We start from the raw sequence: 24,689 nt of genomic DNA, 5'->3' as shown, positions 1-24,689 counted from the left end.
TTCAAGCAGACCACCATAGTCCCTGTGCCCAAGAACACAAAGGCACATAAATGACTACAGACCCGTAGCACTCACGTCTGTATCCATGAAGTGCTTTGAAAGGCTGGTAATGGCTCACATCAACACCATTATCCCAGAAACCCTAGACCCACTCCAATTTGCATACCGCCCAAACAGATCCACAGATGATGCAATCTCTATTGCACTCCAAACTGCCCTTTCCCACCTGGACAAAAGGAACACCTATGTGAGAATGCTATTCATTGACTACAGACACACCAAGACACACCAAGAGAGTCGTGAAGAGGGCACAACAAAGCCTATTCCCCCTCAGGAAACTAAAAAGATTTGGCCTTGGTCCTGAGATCCTCAAAAGGTTCTACAGCTGCAACATTGAGAGCATCCTGACAGGTTGCATCACTGCCTGGTACGGCAATTGCTCGGCCTCCGACCGCAAGGCACTTCAGAGGGTAGTGCGTACGGCCCAGTAAATCACTGGGGCAAAGCTGCCTGCCATCCAGGACCTCTTGACCAGGTGGTGTCAGGGGAAGGCCCAGAAACCCTAGTCAAAGACTCCATCCACCCTAGTCATAGACTGATCTCTCTGCTACCGCACGGCAAGCGGTACCGGAGTGCCAAGTTTAGGTCCAAAAGGCTTCTTAAAAGCTTTAAACTCCCCACGCCATAGGACTCCTGAACAGCTAATCAAAGGTCTACCCAAACTCCTCTTTTATGCTGCTGCTACTCTCTATTTACTCCCTATCCACATCGACGGGACAGTAGTGGAGAAGGTGGAAAGTTTTAAGTTCCTCGGCGTACACATTACGGACAAACTGAAATGGTCCACCCACACAGACAGTGTGGTGAAGAAGGCACAGCAGTGCCTCTTCAACCTCAGGAGGCTGAAGAAGTTCGGCTTGTCACTGAAAACACTCACAAACGTTTACAGATGCACAATCGAGAGCATCCTGTCGGGCTGTATCACCGCCTGGTATGGCAACTGCTCCGCCCACAACTGTAAGGCTCTCCAGAGGGTAGTGAGGTCTGCACAACGCATCACCAGGGGCAAACTACCTGCCCTCCAGGACACCTACACCACCTGATGTCACAGGAAGGCCAAAAAGATCATCAAGGACAACAACCACCCAAGCCACTGCCTGTTCACCCCGCTATCATCCAGAAGGCAAGGTCAGTACAGGTGCATCAAAGCGGGGACTGAGAGACTGAAAAACAGTCTTGAAAAGATTGAAAAAATCTCAAGGCCATCAGACTGTTAAACAGCCATCACTAATATTGAGTGGCTGCTGCCAACATACTGAGTCAAATCTCTAGCCACTTTAATAATTAAAAATTAGATGTAATAAATGTATCACTAGTCACTTTTTAAACAATGCCACATTATATAATGTTTACATAACCTACATTACTCATCTCATATGTATATACTGTACTCTATACCCTCTACTGCATCTTGCCTATGCCCCATGGCCATCGCTCATCCATATATTTTTTGTACATATTCTTATTCATTCCTTTACACTTGTGTGTGTAAGGTAGTTGTTGTGAAATTGTTCGATTACTTGTTAGATATTACTGCGCGGTCTAAACTAGAAGCACAAGCATAACATCTGCTAACCATGTGTATGTGACAAATACAATTTGATTTGATTTGATGCACCCCTTCAGGTGTTGACCTTACCGTGAAATGCTTACCTACAAGCCCTTAACCAACAATGCAGTTTAAGAAAGTGTTAAGAAAATATTTACAAAATAAACTAAAGTAAAAAATAATAATACATTTTCTTTAACTTCCATTTGGAGTTCTTAAAATTGAATTGAATGACATATACATTATTTTGGAAAAGTAATGCATCTTTTCGATGTAGGCTACGTTTCCTAGGCTTAGGTGTGTGGCTGAGTAGAGACTCTTGGACAGAAACAAATTAAGTTGTGTAGTGTGTCACACCCATTATTGGTTTGTTTTCAACCACTCCACAAATTTCTTGTTAACAAACTATAGTTTTGGCAAGTCGGTTAGGACATCTACTTTGTGCATGGCACAATTAATTTTTCCAACAATTGTTAACAGACAGATTATTTCACTTATAACTCACTGTATCACAATTCCAGTGGGTCAGAAGTTTTCATACACTAAGTTGACTGTGCCTTTAAATAGCTTGGAAAATTCCAGAAAATGATGTCATGGCTTTAGAAGCTTCTGATAGGCTAATTGACATCATTTGAGTCAATTGGGGGTGTACCTGTGGATGTATTTCAAGGCATACCTTCAAACTCACTGCCTCTTTGCTTGACATCATGGGAAAATCAAAAGAAATCAGCCAAGACCTCAGACAGAAATGGTAGACCTCCACAAGTCTGGTTCATCCTTGGGAGCAATTTTCAAACGCCTGAAGATACCTTGTTCATCTGTACAAACAATAGTACGTAAGTATAAACACCATGGAACCACGCAGCCGTCATACCGCTCAGGAAGGAGACACGTTCTGTCTCCTAGAGATTAACGTACTTTGGTGCGAAAAGTGCAAATCAATCCCAGAACAACAGCAAAGGACCTTGTGAAGATGCTGCAGGAAACAGGTACAAAAGTATCTATATCCACAGTAAAACGAGTCCTATATCGACATAACCTGAAAGGCCACTCGGCAAGGAAGAAGCCACTGCCCCAAACCGCCATAAAAAAGCCAGACTACGGTTTGCAGCTGCACATGGGGACAAAGATTGTATTGTAGAACTGTTTGGCCATAATGATCATAATTTTGTTTGGAGGAAAAAGGGGGATGCTTGCAACCAAAGAACACCATCCCAACCGTGAAGCACGGGGGTGGCAGCATCATGTTGTGGAGGTGCTTTGCTGCAGGAAGGACTGCTGCACTTCACAAAATAGCTGGCATCATGAGGCAGGAAACTTATGTAGATATATTGAAGCAACATCTCAAGACATCAGTCAGGAAATTAAAGCTTGGTCGCAAATGGGTCTTCCAAATGAACAATGACCCCAAGCATACTTCCAAAATTGTGGCAAAATGGCTTAAGGACAACAAAGTTAAGGTATTGGAGTGGCCATCACATAGCCCTGACCTCAGTTCTATAGAAAATTTGTGGGCAGAACTGAAGAAGCGTGTGCGAGCAAGGAGGCCTACAAACCTGACTCAGTTACACCAGCTCTGTCAGGAGGAATGGACCAAATTTCACCCAACTTATTGTGGAAAGCTTGTGGAAGGCTACCTGAAACATTTGACCCAAGTTAAACAATTTAAAGGCAATGCTACCAAATACTAATTGAGTGTATGTAAACTTCTGACCTACTGGGAATGTGATGAAAGAAATAAAAGCTGAAATAAATCATTCTCTCTGCTTTTATTCTGACATTTCACATTCTTAAAATAAGTGGTGATCCTAACTGACCTAAGACAGGGATTTTTACAAGGATTACACGTCAGGAATTGTGAAAAACTGAGTTTAAATGTATTTGGCTAAGGTGTAGGTAAACTTCCGACTTCAACTGTATATTTTGCAGTAAGAGTATAACAGAACATTTGAGTTTCTTTTACAATAAAAAACATTACAGTTTAACAACATGTATAGTAAGTAAGAGGCTACAACCCAGTTACAGCTTCTTCTGACAAAGTAGAAACAAAGAATATGTATTTTTCCTGGTGTGAGCTGTTGTATGAGAGGGACAGAGGAAGAGCAATCCTTACACTATTGTTCTACATTTAATCACCCTCTACTTCTTCCTCTTTATCATGCAGTTCTTTCAAATTAAATCATGAAGTTGTTCACAATTATCAGTTTCTATCTGGTTTCCATCACTCATTCATCAATTGACGTCATTTATTCAGTGAGGAGAGACACATTCGCACCTAGGTACCAGTGCTTTACACCAAACCAAAAAGCATAATCAGCGTTCTAACTCACCTTGGTGGTGCCACAATATACCAACCTATACCATAATTTATGTCACTGCACCGCATTGAACTACAGAAATGCAGCTGTGGCAGTATATTCATTTCGACAATGGATATTCTGCCGGTTAAAGCAACAGGAATATTCGTCTACTGAGGTTGAATTGATTAGATTTGAGCGTTCTGTTAAAGTTTCTGGCAATGGTTTTATCTATGGAAGGAAATATATCTACTCCCAAAAATGTTAAATGGGAAATGATTGGGATTTCATAAGTGGAGATGCAGTCCTCCATCTGGGTTTTAAGATGCAGTAGGACAGATTTGGTTAATTTAATTAACAACTTGAGATGGAGCTGAATGTAACGATCGTCGTCATATTCCTCCTCCTCGGATGAGGAGGAGCATGGATCAGACCAACACGCAGCGAGGTATGTGGACATAATGATTTATTAGACAAACGACGAAACACAAAATAACACTTTAGAAAACAAAATAACAAAACGAACTAAACAGACCTAAACTTACGAACTTACATGAAACGAAGAACACACGAACAGGAACAGACAAACCGAAAACAGTCCCGTGTGGTAACATGTACTGACACGGAAGACAACCACCCACAACAAACAATGTGAAACAACCTACCTTAATATGACTCTCAATCAGAGGAAACGCCAAACACCTGCCTCTAATTGAGAGCCATACCAGGCAACCCATTAACCCAACATAGAAAACACATAACATAGACTACCCACCCAAAACTCACGCCCTGACCAATTAAACACATACCAAACAACAGAAAACAGGTCAGGAACGTGACACTGAATTTGTTTATGATATTCAAAGCTATTGGGAGGGATTGAGATACATTGCTAGATAAAGTAAGTTATTGTTGGTGTATAATGAGATGAGGTGATCTGTAGAATTGAGAGATATTGTTGTAATTTATTTGATTGTTGAATAGCCCTGTCCAGGGGCTCCATGAACTTATAAAAATTGCAGATGTGAGATGGGGTCACCTAGCCTGCTACTTCTAGTTATTCTGAACGGAACTGAGCAGGTATTGCCTTTTATTACAGTGGCTGGGGGATTGGTATACAGTGTAATCGGAAAGAATTCAGACCCCTTGATTTTTTCCCACATTTTGTTACGTTACAGCCTTATTCTAAAATGGATTAAATAGTTTCCCCCCTCATCAAACTACACACAACACCCTTAATGACAAACCAAAAACTGTTTTTTAGAAATGTTTGCTAATTTATTAAATTATTAAGAAATATCACAATTACATGTAGTACCAGTCAAAAGTTTGGACACATCTACTCATTCCAGGGTGTTTCTTTATTTTGGCTGTAGAATAATAGTAGAATAATAGTGAATACATCAAAACTATGAAAAAAAACTATGAAATAACACATATGGAATCATGTAGTAACCAAAAAAGTGTTAAACAAATCAAAATGTATTTTATATTTGAAATTCTTAAAAAAAATATATATATTTTATTTTATTTAACTGACTTGCCTAGTTAAATGAAGGTTAAGAACAAATTCTTATGTACAGTGTCGGCCTATCAAAAGGCAAAAGGCCTCCTGCGGGGACGGGGGCCTGAGACTAAAAAAATAAAATAAATACAATATAAATATAAATATAGGACAAAACACATCACAACAAGAGAGAAAACACAACACTACATAAAGAGAGACCTAAGACAACAACATGGATAGGCAGCAACACATGACAACACAGCATGGTAGCAACACAACATAACAACAACATGGTAGCAGCACAACATGGTAGCAGCACAAAACATGGTACAAACATTATTGGGCACAGTCAACAGCACAAAGGTCAAGAAGGTAGAGACAACAATACATCACAAAACGTAGCCACCCTTTGTCTTGATGACAGCTTTGCACACACTTGGCATTCTCTCAAATCAAATCAAATTTGATTTGTCACATACACATGGTATGCAGAGGTTAATGCGAGTGTAGCGAAATGCTTGTGCTTCTATTTCCGACAATGCAGTAATATCTAACGAGTAATCTAACCTAACAATTCCACAACAATTACCCGTCCGTGATGTGTACACAAGTGTAAAGGAATGAATAAGAATAGGTGCATTAAAAAAAATATATGAATGAGTGATGGTATAGAACAGCATAGGCAAGATGCAGTGGATGGTATAGAGTACAGTATATACATATGAGATGAGTAATGTAGGATATGTAAACATGATATGAAGTGGCATTGTTTAAAGTGGCTAGTGATACATTAAATCAAGATGGCAAGATGCAGTGGATGGTATAGAGTACAGTATATACATATGAGATGAGTAATGTAGGATATGTAAACATGATATGAAGTGGCATTGTTTAAAGTGGCTAGTGATACATTTATACATTTTTCCAATATTAAAGTGGCTGGAGTTGAGTCAGTATGTTGGCAGCAGCCACTCAATGTTAGTGATGGCTGTTTAACAGTCTGATGGCCTTGAGATAGAAGCTGTTTTTCAGTCTCTCGGTCCCTGCTTTGATGCACCTGTACTGACCTCGCCTTCTGGATGATAGCGGGGTGAACAGGCAGTGGCTCGGGTGGTTGTTGTCCTTGATGATCTTTTTGGCCTTCCTGTGACATCGGGTGGTGTAGGTGTCCTGGAGGGCAGGTAGTTTGCCCCCGGTGATGTGTTGTGCAGACCTCACTACCCTCTGGAGAGCCTTACGGTTGTGGGCGGAGCAGTTGCCGTACCAGGCGGTGATACAGCCCGACAGGATGCTCTCGATTGTGCATCTGTAAAAGTTTGTGAGTGTTTTCGGTGACAAGCCGAACTTCTTCAGCCTCCTGAGGTTGAAGAGGCGCTGCTGCGCCTTCTTCACCACGCTGTCTGCGTGGTTGGACCATTTCAGTTTGTCCGTGATGTGTACGCCGAGGAACTTAAAACTTTCTACCCTCTCCACTACTGTCCCGTCGATGTGGATAGGGGGGTGCTCCCTCTGCTGTTTCCTGAAGTCCACGATCATCTCCTTTGTTTTGTTGACATTGAGTGTGAGGTTATTTTCCTGACACCACACTCCGAGGGCCCTCCCCTCCTCCCTGTAGGCCGTCTCGTCGTTGTTGGTAATCAAGCCTACCACTGTAGTGTCGTCTGCAAACTTGATGATTGAGTTGGAGGCGTGCATGGCCACGCAGTCGTGGGTGAACAGGGAGTACAAGAGAGGGCTGAGAACGCACCCTTGTGGGGCCCCAGTGTTGAGGATCAGCGGGATGAAGACGTTGTTACCTACCCTCACCACCTGGGGGCGGCCCGTCAGGAAGTCCAGGACCCAGTTGCACAGGGCGGGGTCGAGACCCAGGGTCTCGAGCTTGATGACGAGTTTGGAGGGTACTATGGTGTTAAATGCTGAGCTGTAGTCAATACAGCATTCTCACATAGGTATTCCTCCTGTCCAGATGGGTTAGGGCAGTGTGCAGTTTGATTGCGATTGCGTCGTCTGTGGACCTATTGGGGCGGTAAGCAAATTGGAGTGGGTCTAGGGTGTCAGGTAGGGTGGAGGTGATATGGTCCTTGACTAGTCTCTCAAAGCACTTCATGATGACGGAAGTGAGTGCTACGGGGCGGTAGTCATTTAGCTCAGTTACCTTATCTTTCTTGGGAACAGGAACAATGGTAGCCCTCTTGAAGCATGTGGGGACAGCAGCCTGGGATAAGGATTGATTGAAAATGTCCGTAACCACACCAGCCAGCTGGTCTGCGCATGCTCTGAGGACGCGGCTGGGGATGCCGTCTGGGCCTGCAGTCTTGCGAGGGTTGACACGTTTAAATGTTTTGCTCACGTCGGCTGCAGTGAAGGAGAGCCCGCAGGTTTTGGTAGCGGGCCGTGTCAGTGGCACTGTATTGTCCTCAAAGCGAGCAAAGAAGTTGTTTCGTCTGTCTGGGAGCAAGACATCCTGGTCCGCGACGGGGCTGGTTTTCCTTTTATTGTCCGTGATTGACGGTAGACCCTGCCACATACCTCTCGTGTCTGAGCCTTTGAATTGCGACTCTACCTTGTCTCTATACTGACGCTTAGCTTGTTGATTGCCTTGCAGAGGGAATAGCTACACTGTTTGTATTCGGTCATGTTTCCGGTCACCTTGCCCTGATTAAAAGCAGTGGTTTGCACTTTCAGTTTTGCGCGAATGCTGCCATCAATCCACGGTTTCTGGTTTGGGAATGTTTTAATAGAAGCTGTGGGTACGACATCGCTGATGCACTTGCTAATAAACCCGCTCACCGACTCAGCGTATTCGTCAATGTTGTTGTTCGCTGCAATGCGGAACATATCCCGGTCCACGTGATCGAAGCAATCTTGAAGCGGGAATCCGATTGGTCGGAAAGCGTTGGTCAGACCTGAGAGCGGGAGCTTCCTGTTTTAGTTTCTGTCTATAGGCTGGGAGCAACAAAATGGAGTCGTGGTCAGCTTTTCCGAAAGGAGGGCGGGGGAGGGCCTTATATGCGTCGCGGAAGTTATAATTGCAATGATCTAGGGTTTTGCCAGCCCTGGCAGCGCAATCATCTTGGTAGCTCAACCATCTTCATGAGGTAGTCACCTGGAATGCATTTCATTTAACAGGAGTGCCTTGTTAAAAGTTCATTTGTGGAATTTCTATCATTCTTAATGCATTTGAGCCAATAAGTTGTGTTGTGACAAGGCAGGGGTGGTATACAGAAGATAGCCCTATTTGGTAAAATACAAAGTCCATATTATGGCAAGAACAGCTCAAATAAGCAAAGAGAAATGACAGTCCATCATTACTTTAAGACATGAAGGTCAGTCAATGCAGAACATTTCAAGAACTTTGAAAGTTTCTTCAAGTGTAGTCGCAAAAACCATCAAAAACCTCTCTTGAGGCCGCCACAGGAAAGGAAGACCCAGAGTTACCTCTGGTGCAGAGGATAAGATCATTAGACCAACCAGCCTCAGAAATTGCAGCCCAAATAAATTATTCACAGAGTTCAAGTAACACATCTCAACATCAACTGTTCAGAGGAGACCGCGTGAATCATGCTTTCATGGTCGAATTGCTGCAAAGAAACCACTACCAAAGGACACCAATAAGAAGAGACTTGCTTGGGCCAAGAAACACGAGCAATGGACATTAGACTGGTGGAAATCTGTCCTTTGGTGTGATGATTCCAAATTTGAGATTTTTGGTTCCAACCGTCGTGTCTTTGTGAGACGCAGAGTAGATGAACGGATGATTTCCACATGTGTGGTTCCCACCGTGAATTATGGAGGAGGAGGTGTGATGGTGTGGTTGTGACATTATCTGTGATTTATTTAGAATTCAAGGCAAACTTAACCAGCATGGCTACCACAGCATTCTGCAGCGATACTCCATCCCATCTGGCTTGCGCTTAGTGTGACTATCATTTGTTTTTCAACAGGACAATGACCCAACACAACTCCAGGCTGTGTAAGGGCTGTTTGACCAAGAAGGAGAGTGATGGAGTGCGGTATCAGATGACCTGGCCTCCACAATCACCCGACCTCATCCCAATTGAGATGGTTAGGGATGAGTTGGACTGCAGAGTGAAGGAAAAGCAGCCAACAAGTGTTCAGCATATGTTGGAACTCCTTCAAGACCGTTGGAAAAGCATTCCAGGTGAAGCTGATTGAGAGAACCTGAAGAGTGTGCAAAGCTGTCATCAAGGCAAAGGGTGGCTACTTTGAAGAATCTCAAATATAAAATATATTTTGATTTGTTTAACACTTTTTTGGTTATTACAGGATTACATATGGTGTGTTATTTAATAGTTTTGATGTCTTCACTATTATACTACAATGTAGAAAATAGTAAAACTTTTGAATAGTGTCCAAACTTTTGACTGGTACTGTAAGTATTCGGACGCTTTACTCTGTACTTTGTTGAAGCACCTTAGACGCTACAAGCTCGGCACGCCTGTATTTGGGGAGTTTCTCCCATTCTTCTTTGCAGATCCTCTCAAGCTCTATCAGGTTTGAATGGGAGCGTTGCTGCACAGCTATTTTCAGGTCTTTCCAGTGATGTTAGATCTGGTTCAAGTCCGGGCTCTGGCTGGCCCACTCAAGGACATTCAGAGACTTGTCCAGAAGCCACTCCTACGTTTGTCTTGGCTGTGTGCTTCGTGTCTTTGTCCTGTTGGAAGGTGAACCTTCGCCCAAGTCTGAGGTCCTGAGCACTCTGGAGCAGGTTTTCATCAAGGATCTCTCTGTACTATGCTCCGTTCATCTTTCCCTCAGTCCTGACTAGTCTCCCAGTCCCTGCCGCTGAAAAACATCCCCACAGCATGATGCTGCCACCACCATGCTTCACCGTAGGGAAGGTGCCAGGTTTCCTCCAGACATGACGCTTGGCATTCAGGCGAAAGAGTTCAATCTGGGTTTCATTAGACCAGAGAATCTTGTTCTCATGGTCTGATAGTTTTTAGGTGCCTTTTGGCAAACTCCAAGTGGGCTGTCATGTGCCTTTTACTGAGGAGTGTCTTCCGTCTGGCCACTACCATAAAGGCATGATTGGTGAAGTGCTGCAGAGATGGTTGTCCTTCTGGAAGGTTCTCTCATCTCCACAGAGGAACTCTAGAGCTCATTGGGTTCTTGGTCACCTCCCTGACCAAGGCCTTTCTCCCCCAATTGCTCAGCTTGGCCGGGCAGCCAGCTCTAGGAAGAGTCTTGGTGGTTCCAAACTTCTTCCATTTAAGAATGATGGAGGCCACTGTGTTCTTGGGGACCTTCAATGCTGCAGAAATGTTTTGGTTTCCTTCTCCAGATCTGTGCCTCGACACTATCCTGTCTTGGAGCTCTACATACAATTCCTTCAACCTCAGGGCTTGGTTTTTGCTCTGACATGCACTGTCAATCAATCAATTTTCAATCAAATGTATTTATAAAGCCCTTCTTACATCAGCTGATGTCACAAAGTGCTGTACAGAAACCCAGCCTAAAACCCCAAACAGCAAGCAATGCAGGTGTAGAATCACGGTGGCTTGGAAAAACTCCCTAGAAAGGCCAGAACCTAGGAAGAAACCTAGAGAGGAACCAGGCTATGGAGGGTTGGCCAGTCCTCTTCTGGCAGTAACTGGTGGAGTTTATAACAGAACATGGCCAAGATGTTCAAATGTTCATAGATGACCAGCAGGGTCAAATAATAATAATCCCAGTGGTTGTCGAGGTTGATTCAGGTCAGCACCTCAGGAGTAAATGTCAGTTGGCTTTTCATAGCCGATCATTCAGAGTATCTCTACCACTCCTGCTGTCTCTAGAGAGTTGAAAACAGCAGGTCTGGGACAGGTAGCACGTCCGGTGAACAGGTCAGTGTTCCATAGCCGCAGGCAGAACAGTTGAAACTGGAGCAGCAGCACGGCCAGCTGGACTGGAGACAACAAGGAGTCATCAGGCCAGGTAGTCCTGAGGCATGGTCCTAGGGCTCAGGTCCTCCGAGAGAGAGAGAGAAAGAGAGAGAGAGAGAGAAAGAGAGAAAGAGAGAAAGAGAGAAAGAGAGAAAGAGAGAAAGAGAGAGATAGAGAGAACGAGAGAGAGAGAGAGAGAGAGAGAGAGAGAGAGAGAGAGAGAGAGAGAGAGAGAGAGAGAGAAAGAAAGAAAGAAAGAAAGAAAGAAAGAAAGAAAGAAAGAAAGAAAGAAAGAAAGAAAGAAAGAAAGAAAGAAAGAAAGAAAGAAAGAAAGAAAGAAAGAAAGAAAGAAAGAAAGAAAGAAAGAATTAGAGAGAGCATACTTAAATTCACACAGGACACCGGATAAGGCAGGAGAAATACTCCAGATATAACAGACTGACCCTAACCTCCTCGACACATAAACTACTGCAGCATAAATACTGGAGGCTGAGACAGGAGGGGTCGGGGACTCCAATCAGAAACATCTCAAGGATGATCAATGGAAACAGGATGCACTTGAGCTCAATTTCGACTCATGGCAAAGGGTCTGAATAATGTATTTCTGTTTTTGATTTTTAATACATTTGCAAAAACATTTTTTTCGCTTTGTCATTATGGGGTATTGTGTGTAGATTGATCATGATTTTTAATCTATTTAATCTATTTTAGAATACAGCTGTAATGTAACAAAATGCGGAAAAAGTCAAGGGGTCTGAATATTTTCCGAAGGCACTGTGTAGTATTTTCATCATATTAATTTGTCCCTTTGAATGTTTTGGTACACCCACTGGAGAGCTCTTCTTTGTCTACACCCATTCAGCATCGTTCACACCCTCTTAAGCTATATCCCCGCCTGTAAACTCAGAGCGCTGTCAGATTGTCTGTTCGTAAATTCAGAGCGTTTCGTTCTTGGAGCGTTCAGAGCGCACACTGGATGCCCTGGCCAAGGAGTAGGGTTGTTTCGAGCGTTATGTCCTAACAACAGCAGTCAAGCATCCAAGCTATCTGGTTAACGCTAGCTAGCTTGTTAGCTCCTTCCAGACACAAATGAGAGAACAGCTCACTCTGATCATTTTACTCACCCTAGCAGAGCTGGATAGGCTGTTTTTATCTTATCCAGAGCGTTGGTGACTGCAACTGTGCTGCTGGCAACAATTTAATTACGCTTTTTTGTCAACGTTTACTGACACCGGCCATATTCAATGGGTGTTGAGCGTTCACCTGGAGACAGGTGTTTTCTCCATCTCCTTAGCTATCATACTCTAATTCCACTGATTTCAAAACTCGATCTCTCGGCATGTCCAGCCCACTCATTATCTCAGCCAATCATGGCTAGTGGGAAGGTTGCTGGCTTTTTCTGTGGCTAAATGAACTAGGCACGTAATTTAACAATTTTATTCGTATTTACAGATGACATACAAGTTTGTTATTAAGGCACATGAGGGTTCAAATGTTCCAGAAGGCATTTCTGCCAAAAATCGCATTTAGATTTTTTTAACAAGTTTACATTCAAATGGATCTCCTGTGAAGTAGTAATGCGCGACATACACCTAGTTTCCTGAAACGAGTCACATTTGAAATTGATTTCAAGAATCAAATCAAAGTATATTTCATGTGTCACATGCGCCGAATACAACAGGTGTCGACTTTACAGTGAAATGCTTACTTACAAGCCCTTAACCAACAATGCAGTTTTAAGAAAAATAAGTGTTAAGAAAGCATTTACTAAAATAAACTGAACTAAGAAAGAAAACGGTGAAAAAAGAAAATGAAAAAATAAGAAATTAGAAAAATAACAAATAATTAAAGAGCAACAATAAAATAACGATAAAATAACACTACATACTGTCCCAACCAGGTAATTTGCCTACTCATGTTATCCAATGCCCTCTTGAGTTCACGGAGAAAGGTTTGGGCTCCCAGGAAGCCGGCTTCCACAGTTGAGAGAAGAGGAGTTCTTAATTATTTTTAAAAAGGACTCGATCTGGCTTGGTGTGGATTTACAATCAGAGGTGTACAATTCTTTATAGAAACTGAAGAATCTTTGGTTGATTAATTTGGGTTCTGATAGTAATTCACCTGATTCAGATTCAATAGCTTGTTAGCCAGTAGATGACTGGGTCGATTACCATGGAAGTAATGGTTGAGTCTAACTCGATGGATGGCAAATTATGTTCTCTGTCTTATCAATAGATTTAGTTCTGTCTTGACTTTCAATTGAGTAGTCGCTACATGATCTCAAAAAAGTGTTTGTTGAGAACGTTCTAACGTTGTCAACAACTTTTCCAATTCTGATATCTTCTTTAATTGTGATTTGTTCAGCCCAGATGCAAATGCAGTTGCTTTGTTTTTAATAAAACCTTTAATGGCGTGCCATAAAATCTGAGGATCGTCGACTGAATTTTTGTTAATCATTATGAATTCATTCAATTCAGTTTCAAATTCTTCACAGAAAATATGATTTTGTAGTAAGTGACATTAAAGCACCCTCTTGTGTCTCTTTTAGGATATTCTGATATATGTATCTGGCAGTAATTAGCATGATGATCAGACAGGCTCATATGTTGAATTTCCATTTTCTTGATTAAATAAAATAGAGGAGTAGATAATAAGAGTACGAAATCGATTCTGGAGAATGTTTTGTGCCGAATAGTGTACTCTTTTGCTATAGGGCTATGAGCTCACCAGGCATCAATGAGGTTGTAATCAGAGCGTATATGTTGGAGAACCTTGGTTTCCTGTGGATTGTAGTTGGTCTTATTAGATTTGTCCCGCGTGTATAGAATGGCATTCATATCTGTTCCAATAACCAGCTGGATTTCAGTTAATTCCAACAACATGCTGTTCAGAGAATCATACAACTTAGGATCATATGAATTTGGAGCATACACATTAATAAAGGCCATTTTCTTTCCATTATGGATACATTTAAAACCTCTTAGGGATCCCTTACGGCTAGAATCCCGTTACCGGGATCGATTTGACAACATCCGGTAAATTGCAAAACACGAGAGTCCACCTGAGTGACACTTAGAAAGAATACGAATACTTCTTCATTTTACAAAAAAAAACATTGAAGAATTTCTAAAGACTGTTGACATCTAGAGGAAGCCATAGGAACTGCAATCTGGGTCCTAATAATTAGGCTTTCCCATAGAAATGATTGTAAAATCCAATGACCTCAACAACAAAAAAATTCCTGGATGGATTGTCCTCGGTGTTTCGCCTGTCAAATCTGTTCTGTTATACTCACAGACATTATTTTAACAGTTTTAGAAACTTTAGAGTATACCATGCATATGCATACCCTAGCTTCTGGGCCTGAGTAACAGGAAGTTTACTTTGGGCACCTCAGTCATCCAAACATGCCTTTACCAAGGATGGTGATTTTGAGTTTCTTATGTATCATTATGATTACACCCGTAGTTTTGTTTGGGACTGATGAAAAAGCAGCCAGTTTTCAGAAATGGTTCTCTATTCCATGTGCGTCATTTTGGAGCAGGTGTGTTTCTTGGAGCATTGCTATATCTATATGGTTTCTTGCTAGAATATTATGACAGCTGGAACGTTTGATTGGAGTATTTAGGCCTTTCAAATTTCATGAGAGAATAGTTAGTGTTGCCATTGTTTTTCTAAAACATAATTGTTATCTTTAGTGTTGATAAGCCCATGGATGTAAAATAAAAAGCAGGACCCATAGGGAAATCCACCCATTGGTCTCTCCCCACCCAGAAGACGCTCTCTATAAACCATTCCCCTTCCCCGCCTTCCCCCCTCCTCCGTAGCCTCCAGGCCTCCCTCCCCGGTTCCCCCCGCCCTGCACTATAATTACATGGTTGTAGTATAACGGCTAGTGGCAGCCTTACATATGAAATTCCTTAAGCAGCATATTTTTGGTATTAAGGTATTCATAAAAATAATAATAATTAAACTAAATAAGTAAGCAATTCAGACCTTTACAATTAAGTTAGCAGACTTGAAGAGTAAGGGTGGGTAATGAAGAAAAAATTATGAAAATGATAACAAGAAGAAACTATGAAAGATATACAAGTCTAATGCCTAAACAGTCAAAAATAGGATAGCTGTAGTATCCATATATTGTCCATTGTTCATTAATTTGCATGGTGTCATCACTGTGTAAATGTCCTGGACCATAGGCAATATAATGATAACAAGTTCAATGCTCAGCAATAATAGTAGTATTGTTCCTTATACCCAAACATGAGAGGTCTCCTCATCATTGTCTTATGCTGAGGGCAGCATCCAATTATAACCATAGGCTAGGCAGCTTGATTGTGCATGGATAGCATACCAGAATAAAGAGCCAGTCATGGGGTTCCATCTGTTGGCTTGTCCCCTTGTGTGTTGGGTTTGATGTGCTTCTCCAAGAAGTCTTGAGCTTCCTTGGCAGTGGAAAACGTGTGTTGCTTGGTGGATGAAGCCGCATCTCAGGTTTAGCTGGCGTAGCTGGGATCTCACCTCGTTGTAGGTCTTCTGCTGTTTTAGCAGTTCAGCACTCAGGTCTGGGTAGATGCTGATCCTTCCTTCAATAAGTCAGATGCCCGGATTCCGCTGCAAGACGAACAATTCGCTGCTTGACTTCAAAGCTGTGGATCCAACAATCATACAACGAGATCCGTTGTGGAGTTGACCCATGCAATGCGCAATGTTAATCAGCAGCATGGGACCCAGCAGCTCCTGTCCGAACAGTTCATAGAAAAGATTGATCATGAAGGAAGTTGGGTTGCCCGCTTCCATGACAGTTTAAAGTCCTGTGATTTTTCAAATGATTCTGTTTCTCTTTTAGGAGTTTGATTTTCCCTTTAAACTTACTGTTTCCAGGTCATGGATAAAGATGGTGCCGAAGAACATGGCTGACGTTTTACAGATTTTTTTTTCGTTTTGTGTAACTTATTTTTTAACTTACTTATTGTATACATAATGTTGCATAATGTCTCTTATGACCAAAGATAACTTCTAGACATCAGAAAAGTGATTACTCACAGCGGACTGGAAGAAACTTTTTCCTTTAACAAGTCTGATGAGAAGGATATCCTGCTTTCACTGGAACAGGCCCAGATCCACGCCTTTTTCGTGAAGAAAAGACGCCGGAAAAGGGGACGCAGATCGGGGATGCTTCTGAGAAGCCGGAGGCGAGCGAGTAAACTCCCAATGCCTTCCATTCTCCTCAACGTGCAATCGTTAGAAAATAAAATTGATTACCTACTATTAAGACTATCCAACCGGGGGGGCGCTAGAGAGCGTGCTATGGAGTAGACGTGCTTTGCTAGAGCTCCGCTCAATTCTGAAACAAATTAGTATTTATCTTAACCTCTCACAACCTATAACTTCAAACAAATATGACAAAGGGGAAAGGCACCAAAAAAGGGGGCGCTAAACAAGATAATTGGAATGAGATAGACAACGAACCAATTTCAACGTCGCCGACCCACGAGGAGCTAGCTGAATAGGCTAGCTTCCAAGAGTTCCCCACAGATCCTACTCAAAGTGACATACTGGCTGCCATAATCGCACTAAGCAAGAAGGTGGACACAAGGTTGGCTGATATCTCAAAGAGTATTGGGACTTTGGCCGAAACTGTGAAGGCAACTAAGGGAAGGGTGCACGAGGTTGAGCAGACGACAGTCGATCACGAGGCCAGACTACAGGACATAGAGAAACAGTGCGCAACGTTCAAAAACGACAACAAAACCCTGAAGGCCCGACTGGAAATGCTCGAGTCGCATTCAAGACGCCAGAACATCCGAATATGTGGGATCCAGGAGGACACTGAGAAAGGGAAACCCACTGAATTTGTCTCGGAGCTGATACCGGCATTGCTGGGGAGTGAACACTTCAAAACGGCCATCCTGATCGACTTCGCACACAGATCACAGGCAACGAAGCCGGCCAAGGGCGGGCCACCAAGGCCATTCATTGTAAGGCTGCACTATCCCCACACCAGGGATCTCATCCTCAAGCTGGCTAGTCAAAAGTTCCCCCTTAACTACAACGGAGCCAGGGTGTCTTTCTACCCAGATCTTACCTTGTAGGTGAGGAACCAACGGAAAGAGTATGATGAGGTACGCAACAAATGCAGGGCGGCCAACATCCGATATGGATTCCTCTTCCCAGCCCGGTTTAAGGTGACAGTCGAGGGATCAACACGTACGTTTGACAACGCAAAAGAGGCCGATCTGTTCTTGACAAGCAAGCTCCCCGGCTGAGGATACAGAACGGCTGTGCCAGCCGGCTAAATGGCCAAATACAGGCCAGGAATGTGTTTGAATTGAATTTCCGGCCTATGTCTTTTCGATCAGAAGATCAGAAATTGGGACTTATAGGATAGGTGAGATGTTGTGGCTAATATAGCATTGTTTTGCATGTCATGTTTTGGCGCCACTCACCCCCTAACGTGAGAGTTAAGTTAAGTGTTATTTAATATTAGTTTATATGCGGAGCATCTATAGACGACGAGTTAGTTCAAGCTGTATGTCTAGACACCCTAAGGTTGGTGTGTTAGCCAAGGAGTGCTTTTTTGGGGAAGTCACTCAGTAAAGGGATGGGAGGGGGGATGGGGTCTGTGTTTTATGTTCACGTTTATTAATACAGGTGGCATGACAAGCTCCCGTACGGCGGGACGTTTTTCTTCTGGGTTTTGTATGACAGCAGCAATTTGCTTTAAAATAAGAAATGCCACATAGTGACCGAGCACAGAGTAGACCAGGTGGAATAAAGATAGTCAGCTGGAACTGTAATGGATTAGGGCATGTCGTGAAACGAGCTAAGGTTTTTTCTCATCTTAAATCACTGGGTGCTGACATAGTGCTTCTTCAAGAAACTCATATTAAACGCTCGGCGCAGGCCAAGCTACGAGTCAGCTGGATCGGTCAGATATACCAGTCTAACTTTGATGCAAAAGCGAGAGGGGTAGCAATCCTGATAAGGAAAAACATTCCTTTTGTTTACTCAACCTCGATTTCAGATCCTAATGGTCGGTATATTATTGTTGCTGGTACACTGAATTCAAAACCAATAACCTTGGTCAATTTATATGGACCCAATTTCGATGATCCGTTATTTTTTCAAAGGGTATTTAAGGCCATACCAAATATCTCGGATACAAGTGTTATTGTTGGAGGTGACTTTAACTGTACGTTAGATCCTCTTTTAGATAAACAGCTATCAAGGTCACTTCAACAATCAAATGCCAGTGTCTGTCTAAATACATTGATGACAAACCTTAAAAAATAAATAAATAAATAAATAAAAAAGACTATCCAACCAACAGGACATTAAAAACTGTAACATCTTATGTTTCACCGAGACGTGGCTGAAAGAAGAAATGGACAATATAGAGCTGGCGGGATTTTCCGTGCACCGGCAGAACAGAGACGCTACCTCTGGTAAGACGAGGGGTGGGGTTGTGTGTCTTTTTGTCAATAACAGCTGGTGCACGATGTCTAATAGAGGTATTGCTCGCCTGGGGTAGGGTACCTTATGATAAACTGTCGACCACACTATCTACCAATAGAGTTCTCATCTGTATTATTCGTAGCCGTCTATTTCCCACCACAAAGTGAAGCTGGCCCTAAGACCGCTCTCAACCAACTCTATAAGGCCATAACCAAAGAAGCAAATGCTCACCCAGAAGCGGCGCTCTTAGTGTCTGGGGACTTCAATGCAGGCAAACTTAAATCAGTTTTACCAAATTTTTACCAGCATGTCACATGTGCAACCAGGGGGAAAATAATCCTAGACCACCTTTACTCCACACACAGAGATAAATAAAAAGCTCTCCCCGCTCTACATTTGGCAAATCTAACAACAATTATATCCTCCTGATTCCTGCCAAAAACTAAAGCAGGAAGTACCAGTGACTCGCTCAATACGGAAGTGGTCAGATGGCGCGGATGCTACACTACAGGACTGTTTTGCTAGCACAGACTGGAATATGTTCCGGGATTCATCCAATGGCATTGAGAAATACACCACCTCAGTCATCGGCTTCATCAATAAGTGCATCGATGACGTTGTCCCCACAGTGACTGTACGTACATATCCCAACCAGAAGCCATGGATTACAGACAACATCCGCATCGAGCTAAAGGCTAGAGCTGCCGCTTTCAAGGAGCGGGAGACTAATCCGGACGCTTATAAGAAATCCCACTATGCCCTCAGACGAACCATAAAACAAGCAAATGCAGGATTAAGATTGAATCGTACTACACCGGCTCTGATACTCGTCGGATGTGGCAGGGCTTGAAACTATTACGGACTACAAAGGGAAACCTAGACGCGATCTGCCCAGTGATGCGAGCCTACCAGACAAGCTAAATGCCTTTTATGCTCGGTATGTGAATTGGAGTGGATCTAGAGTGTCCGGGAGGATGCTGTGAGTCATGACCAGCCTTTCAAAGCACTTCATGGCCACTGACGTGAAGCTGAAGCATCCCCCCCCCCCCCCCCCCCCTTGTACACTGCTGCTACTTGCTGTTCGTTTGTTACCTATGCATTGTCACTTCGCCCACACCTACATGGACAGATTACCTCAACTAGCCTGTACCCCTGAACACTGACTCGGTACCGGTGCCCCCTGTATATAGCCTTGTTATTGTTATTCTTATTGTGTTACTTTTTATTATTACTTTTTATTTTAGCCTACTATATAAATATTTTCTTCTTCTTGAACTGCACTGTTGGTTAAGGGCTTGTAAGTAAATATTTCACGATAAAGTCTACACTTGTTGTATTCGGCGCATGTGGTAAATAAAGTTTGATTTGATTTGATGGAGTCGCACCTCTGTCACATTGGCTGTCTTCTCCAGACTTTCCACTTTGGTTGAATAGGTATCCACTTTAACAGTGAGCACTGCCAATGATTCAATGATTTACAGGTTTTAGAGGTAATCTCTTCACAAATTCTCTCTCGAATAGTAGCCAGCTCTTTCTGTTGTCTGTTGTTGAGAGCCTCCATGTTAATATGAAGTTTTAGGAAATAAGTCTGTTCATTCATAGTAATTTGCAAAGGAAAGCCACGAAAGGCCATGCGTTTCAATGCATGCCACTGGAACCAGAAACAGTAGTAGATTTAATAAAAGCTTTTGACTCAATTTGTCATGAGGGTCTTGATGGGGGAAAAACATTATAAAATCCATTTACACAAACAACAACTGTGTGGTTAAAATTGGCAAAAAACACACATTTCTTTCCACAGGGCTGTGGGGTGAGACAGAGATGCAGCTTGAGCCCCACCCTCTTCAACATATACAGTATATCAACGAATTGGCGAGGGCACTAGAACACTCTGCAGAACACGGCCTCACCCTACTAGAATCTGAAGTCAAATGTCTACTGTTTTCTGATGATCAGTAGCACCTAGATCTTCTGCACAGAATATGTTAGACTTGGGCCTTGACAGTGAATGTCAGTAAGACAAAAATAACGGTGTTCCAAAAAAGGTGCAGTTGCCAGGACCACAAATACAAATTCAATCTAGACACCGTTGCCCTATAGCAAACAAAAAACTATACCTACCTCAGCCTAAACATCAGCACCACAGGTAACTTCCACAAAGCTGTGAATTATCTGAGAGACTAGACAAAAAGGGCCTTCTATGCCATCAAAATAAACATAAAATTTGACATCCCAATTAAGATCTGTCTAAAAATACTTGAATCAGTTATAGATCTATTGCCCTTTATGGTTGTGAGGTCTGGGGTCCGCTCACCAAGCAAGAATTCACACAATAAGACAAACACCACATTGAGACTGTATGCAGAATTCTGCAAAAACGTCCTCTGTGTACAATGTAAAAAACACAAATAATACATGCAGAGCAGAAATAGGACGATACCCGCTAATGATCAAAATCCAGAAAAGACAACCACTTAAAAGGAAGCAATTCCCAAAACTTCCATAACAAAGCCATCCCCTACAGAGAGATGAGCCTAGAGAAAAGGCTCCTAAGAAAGCTGGTCCTGGGGCTCTGTTCACAAACACAAACAAGACAGCAACACAATTAGACTAGAGAGAGAGAGAGAGAGATTTTCACAACCACTTCTCCATTTTGGCACTTAGAGTATGTTGAGTAACACCAGAAAACGAAATGAGCGCCCCAATCCACTGGGGGCTTCTCTGCATGAATACAACCCTGTGTTGCAGGCAGTGACAAGCTACTCCAAGAAGCCTGTACCATGAGAACATCTGCCTTAGTGTCTATGGCCCATAGGCCCTGGTCAAAAGTAGTGCACTACATAGGCAATAGGGTGCCATTTGGGATGCAACCCAGAAGTCTTCCTGGCTGCCAGGCAGCCAACTGAAACGTGCCTCCATTGCTTCAGCACCACTTTGCCGAATGGAACAAAGAGCACCCTCATTTAAATTGGAACTGTGTTGTGCTGGTTGTTCATAGAGTCTGTGGTGGAAAATTACCACACTTGGCGTTGAGGAGCCATTGAGATGGAGAACCAGCGTGCCAGTGACATTGTCAGGGTGGAGAGGGTGGGCTTAGGACTGAAGAGGGGGTATGGGGTCTATAGACAGAGATTACTGGGTGGTTGTATGGTGGGTGGTGATGACATAATAAGTGACGAGAAATGGGGTGACCGTGTTTACCACAGAGTGAGGAGCGTGTAGGTAATTATTTGGTCATAAAATGTCTCGCCATTAGGGGTTTATAGCTGTCGTTCTATAATGTGTTTCATAGAAGTAAATGTATCAGCCAGGAACAATGCCATGGTTTCTCCCAGCAAATGAAAAGGCTGGTTGGTTTGGTTTCTTCCTGTTCTTTCTAGGTATGGATGGATGCAGGGACTCAGATCTTTTTCTCGTATGCCATCTGTCTGGGGTGTCTGACTGCCCTGGGGAGCTACAACAAGTACAACAACAACTGCTACAGGTCAGGACTCACCTCAGAACACACACTTACACCTCTACCTCCCAGTCCACTCTGCTCTACTCTGCGTATGTCACGATCGTCTTTGGGTGAGAGATTGGACCAAGGCGCAGCGTGTGCAAAATACATCTTCCTTTATTAGAAGAGAGAAAAGAAACACGAAACAAACAACTATACACAAACTAACAAAATAACAAACTGACGACCGTGAAGCTATATAAACAAAATGGTGCTGACACTGACCATTACACACTGACATAGACAATTACCCACAACAGCTAAAGCCTATGGCTGCCTTAAATATGGCTCCCAATCAGAGACAACAATAACCAGCTGTCTCTAATTGAGAACCCATTCAGGCAACCATAGACTTTCCTAGACACCTACACTCAACTCTGGACGCTCATGGCTGGCTGACGGCTCTGGACGCTCATGGCTGGCTGACGGTTCTGGCAGATCCTGTCTGGTTGGCGGCTCTGGCAGATCCTGTCTGGCTGGCGGCTCTGGCAGATCCTGTCTGGTTGGCGGCTCTGGCAGATCCTGTCTGGTTGGCGGCTCTGGCAGATCCTGTCTGGTTGGCGGCTCTGGCAGATCCTGTCTGGTTGGCGGCTCTGGCAGATCCTGTCTGGTTGGCGGCTCTGGCAGATCCTGACTGACGAATGGCTCTAGCGGCTCGGGACAGACGGATGGCTCAGACGGCACTGGGCAGACGGATGGCTCAGACGGCGCTGGGGAGACGGATGGCTCAGACGGCGCTGGGGAGACGGATGGCTCAGACGGCGCTGGGGAGACGGATGGCTCAGATGGCGCTGGGGAGACGGATGGCTCAGATGGCGCTGGGGAGACGGATGGCTCAGATGGCGCTGGGGAGACGGATGGCTCAGATGGTGCTGGGGAGACGGATGGCTCAGATGGCGCTGGGGAGACGGATGGCTCTGGCCGGATGAGACGCATTGTAGGCCTGGTGCGTGGTGGCGGAACTGGAGGCACCGGGCTAAGGACACGCACCTTCAGGCTAGTGCGGGGAGAAGGAACAGGGCATACTGGACCCTGGGAGCGCACATTAGGCCTAGTGCGTGGTGCCGGAACTGGTGGTACCGGACTGGGGACACGCATCTCAGGGCTAGTGCGGGGAGCAGCAACAGGACGCACAGGACTCTGGGGACACACAGGAGGCTTGGTGCGTGGTTTAGGCACTGGTGGTAAAGGGCTGGAGACACGCACCATAGGGCTAGTGCGTGGAGGAGGCACTGGTGGTACTGGGTTGGGGCGGGGAGGTGGCGCCGGAAATACCGGACCGTGCAGGCGTACTGGCTCCCTTGAGCACTGAGCCTGCCCAACCTTACCTGGTTGTATGCTCCCCGTCGCCCGACCAGTGCGGGGAGGTGGAATAACCCGCACCGGGCTATGTAGGCGAACCGGGGACACCATGCGTAAGGCTGGTGCCATGTAAGCCGGCCCGAGGAGACGCACTGGTGACCAGATGCGTTGGACCGGCTTCATGACATCCCGCTCAACGCTCAATCTAGCCCGGCCGATACGTGGAGCTGGAATGTACCGAACCGGGCTATGCACGCGTACAGGAGACACCATGCGCTCTACTGCGTAACACGGTGTCTGCCCGTACTCTCGCTCTCCACGGTAAGTACAGGGAGTAGGCGCAGGTCTCCTACCTGACTTCGCCACACTCCCTTTAAGGCCCCCCCCAAGAAATTTTTGGGTTGTACTCACGGGCTTCCAGCCTTGCTTCCGTGCTGCCTCCTCATATCGCCTCCTCTCGGCTTTAGCTGCCTCCAGCTCTTCACGAGGGAGGCGATATTCTCCCGGTTGTGCCCAAGGTCCCTTTCCATCCAATATCTCCTCCCATGTCCATGAATCCTGTGTAGGTGGGTCCTGTTGCCGCTTGACACGCCGCTTGGTCCTAGATTGGTGGGTAATTCTGTCACGATCGTCTTTGGGTGAGAGATTGGACCAAGGCGCAGCGTGTGCAAAATACATCTTCCTTTATTAGAAGAGAGAAAAGAAACACGAAACGAACAACTATACACAAACTAACAAAATAACAAACTGACGACCGTGAAGCTATATAAACAAAATGGTGCTGACACTGACCATTACACACTGACATAGACAATTACCCACAACAGCTCAAGCCTATGGCTGCCTTAAATATGGCTCCCAATCAGAGACAACAATAACCAGCTGTCTCTAATTGAGAACCCATTCAGGCAACCATAGACTTTCCTAGACACCTACACACAACACTAAACCATCTACTCTCCTTAACCCTCTAAACCATACAACACCCTAGACAATACAAAAACACATACTTCACCATGTCACACCCTGACCTAACTAAAATAATAATGAAAACAAAGATAACTAAGGCCAGGGTGTGACAGCGTACTGTACTCTGCTCTACTTTACTGTACTCTGCTCTACTTTACTGTAC

The 24,689-nt window shown here is 44.0% G+C and overlaps 1 protein-coding gene across 1 annotated transcript in view; it reads left to right on the top strand.

Annotated features, from left to right (window-relative positions):
- Window positions 1-24,689, top strand: part of LOC120052407 (sodium- and chloride-dependent GABA transporter 2-like) — a 59,429-nt gene that overhangs the window by 19,338 nt on the left and 15,402 nt on the right. The window contains exon 8 of the mRNA XM_038999292.1: window positions 22,137-22,240. Coding sequence (XP_038855220.1) covers window positions 22,137-22,240 — 104 coding nt within the window. The remainder of the gene's footprint in view (window positions 1-22,136; window positions 22,241-24,689) is intronic.

The sequence above is a fragment of the Salvelinus namaycush genome, chromosome 8, assembly GCF_016432855.1.
Source record: "Salvelinus namaycush isolate Seneca chromosome 8, SaNama_1.0, whole genome shotgun sequence".
In the NCBI taxonomy this organism is placed as follows: domain Eukaryota; kingdom Metazoa; phylum Chordata; class Actinopteri; order Salmoniformes; family Salmonidae; genus Salvelinus; species Salvelinus namaycush.
Note: the sequence above shows the minus strand (reverse complement) of the source record. Positions and strands in the feature narration are given on the sequence as shown.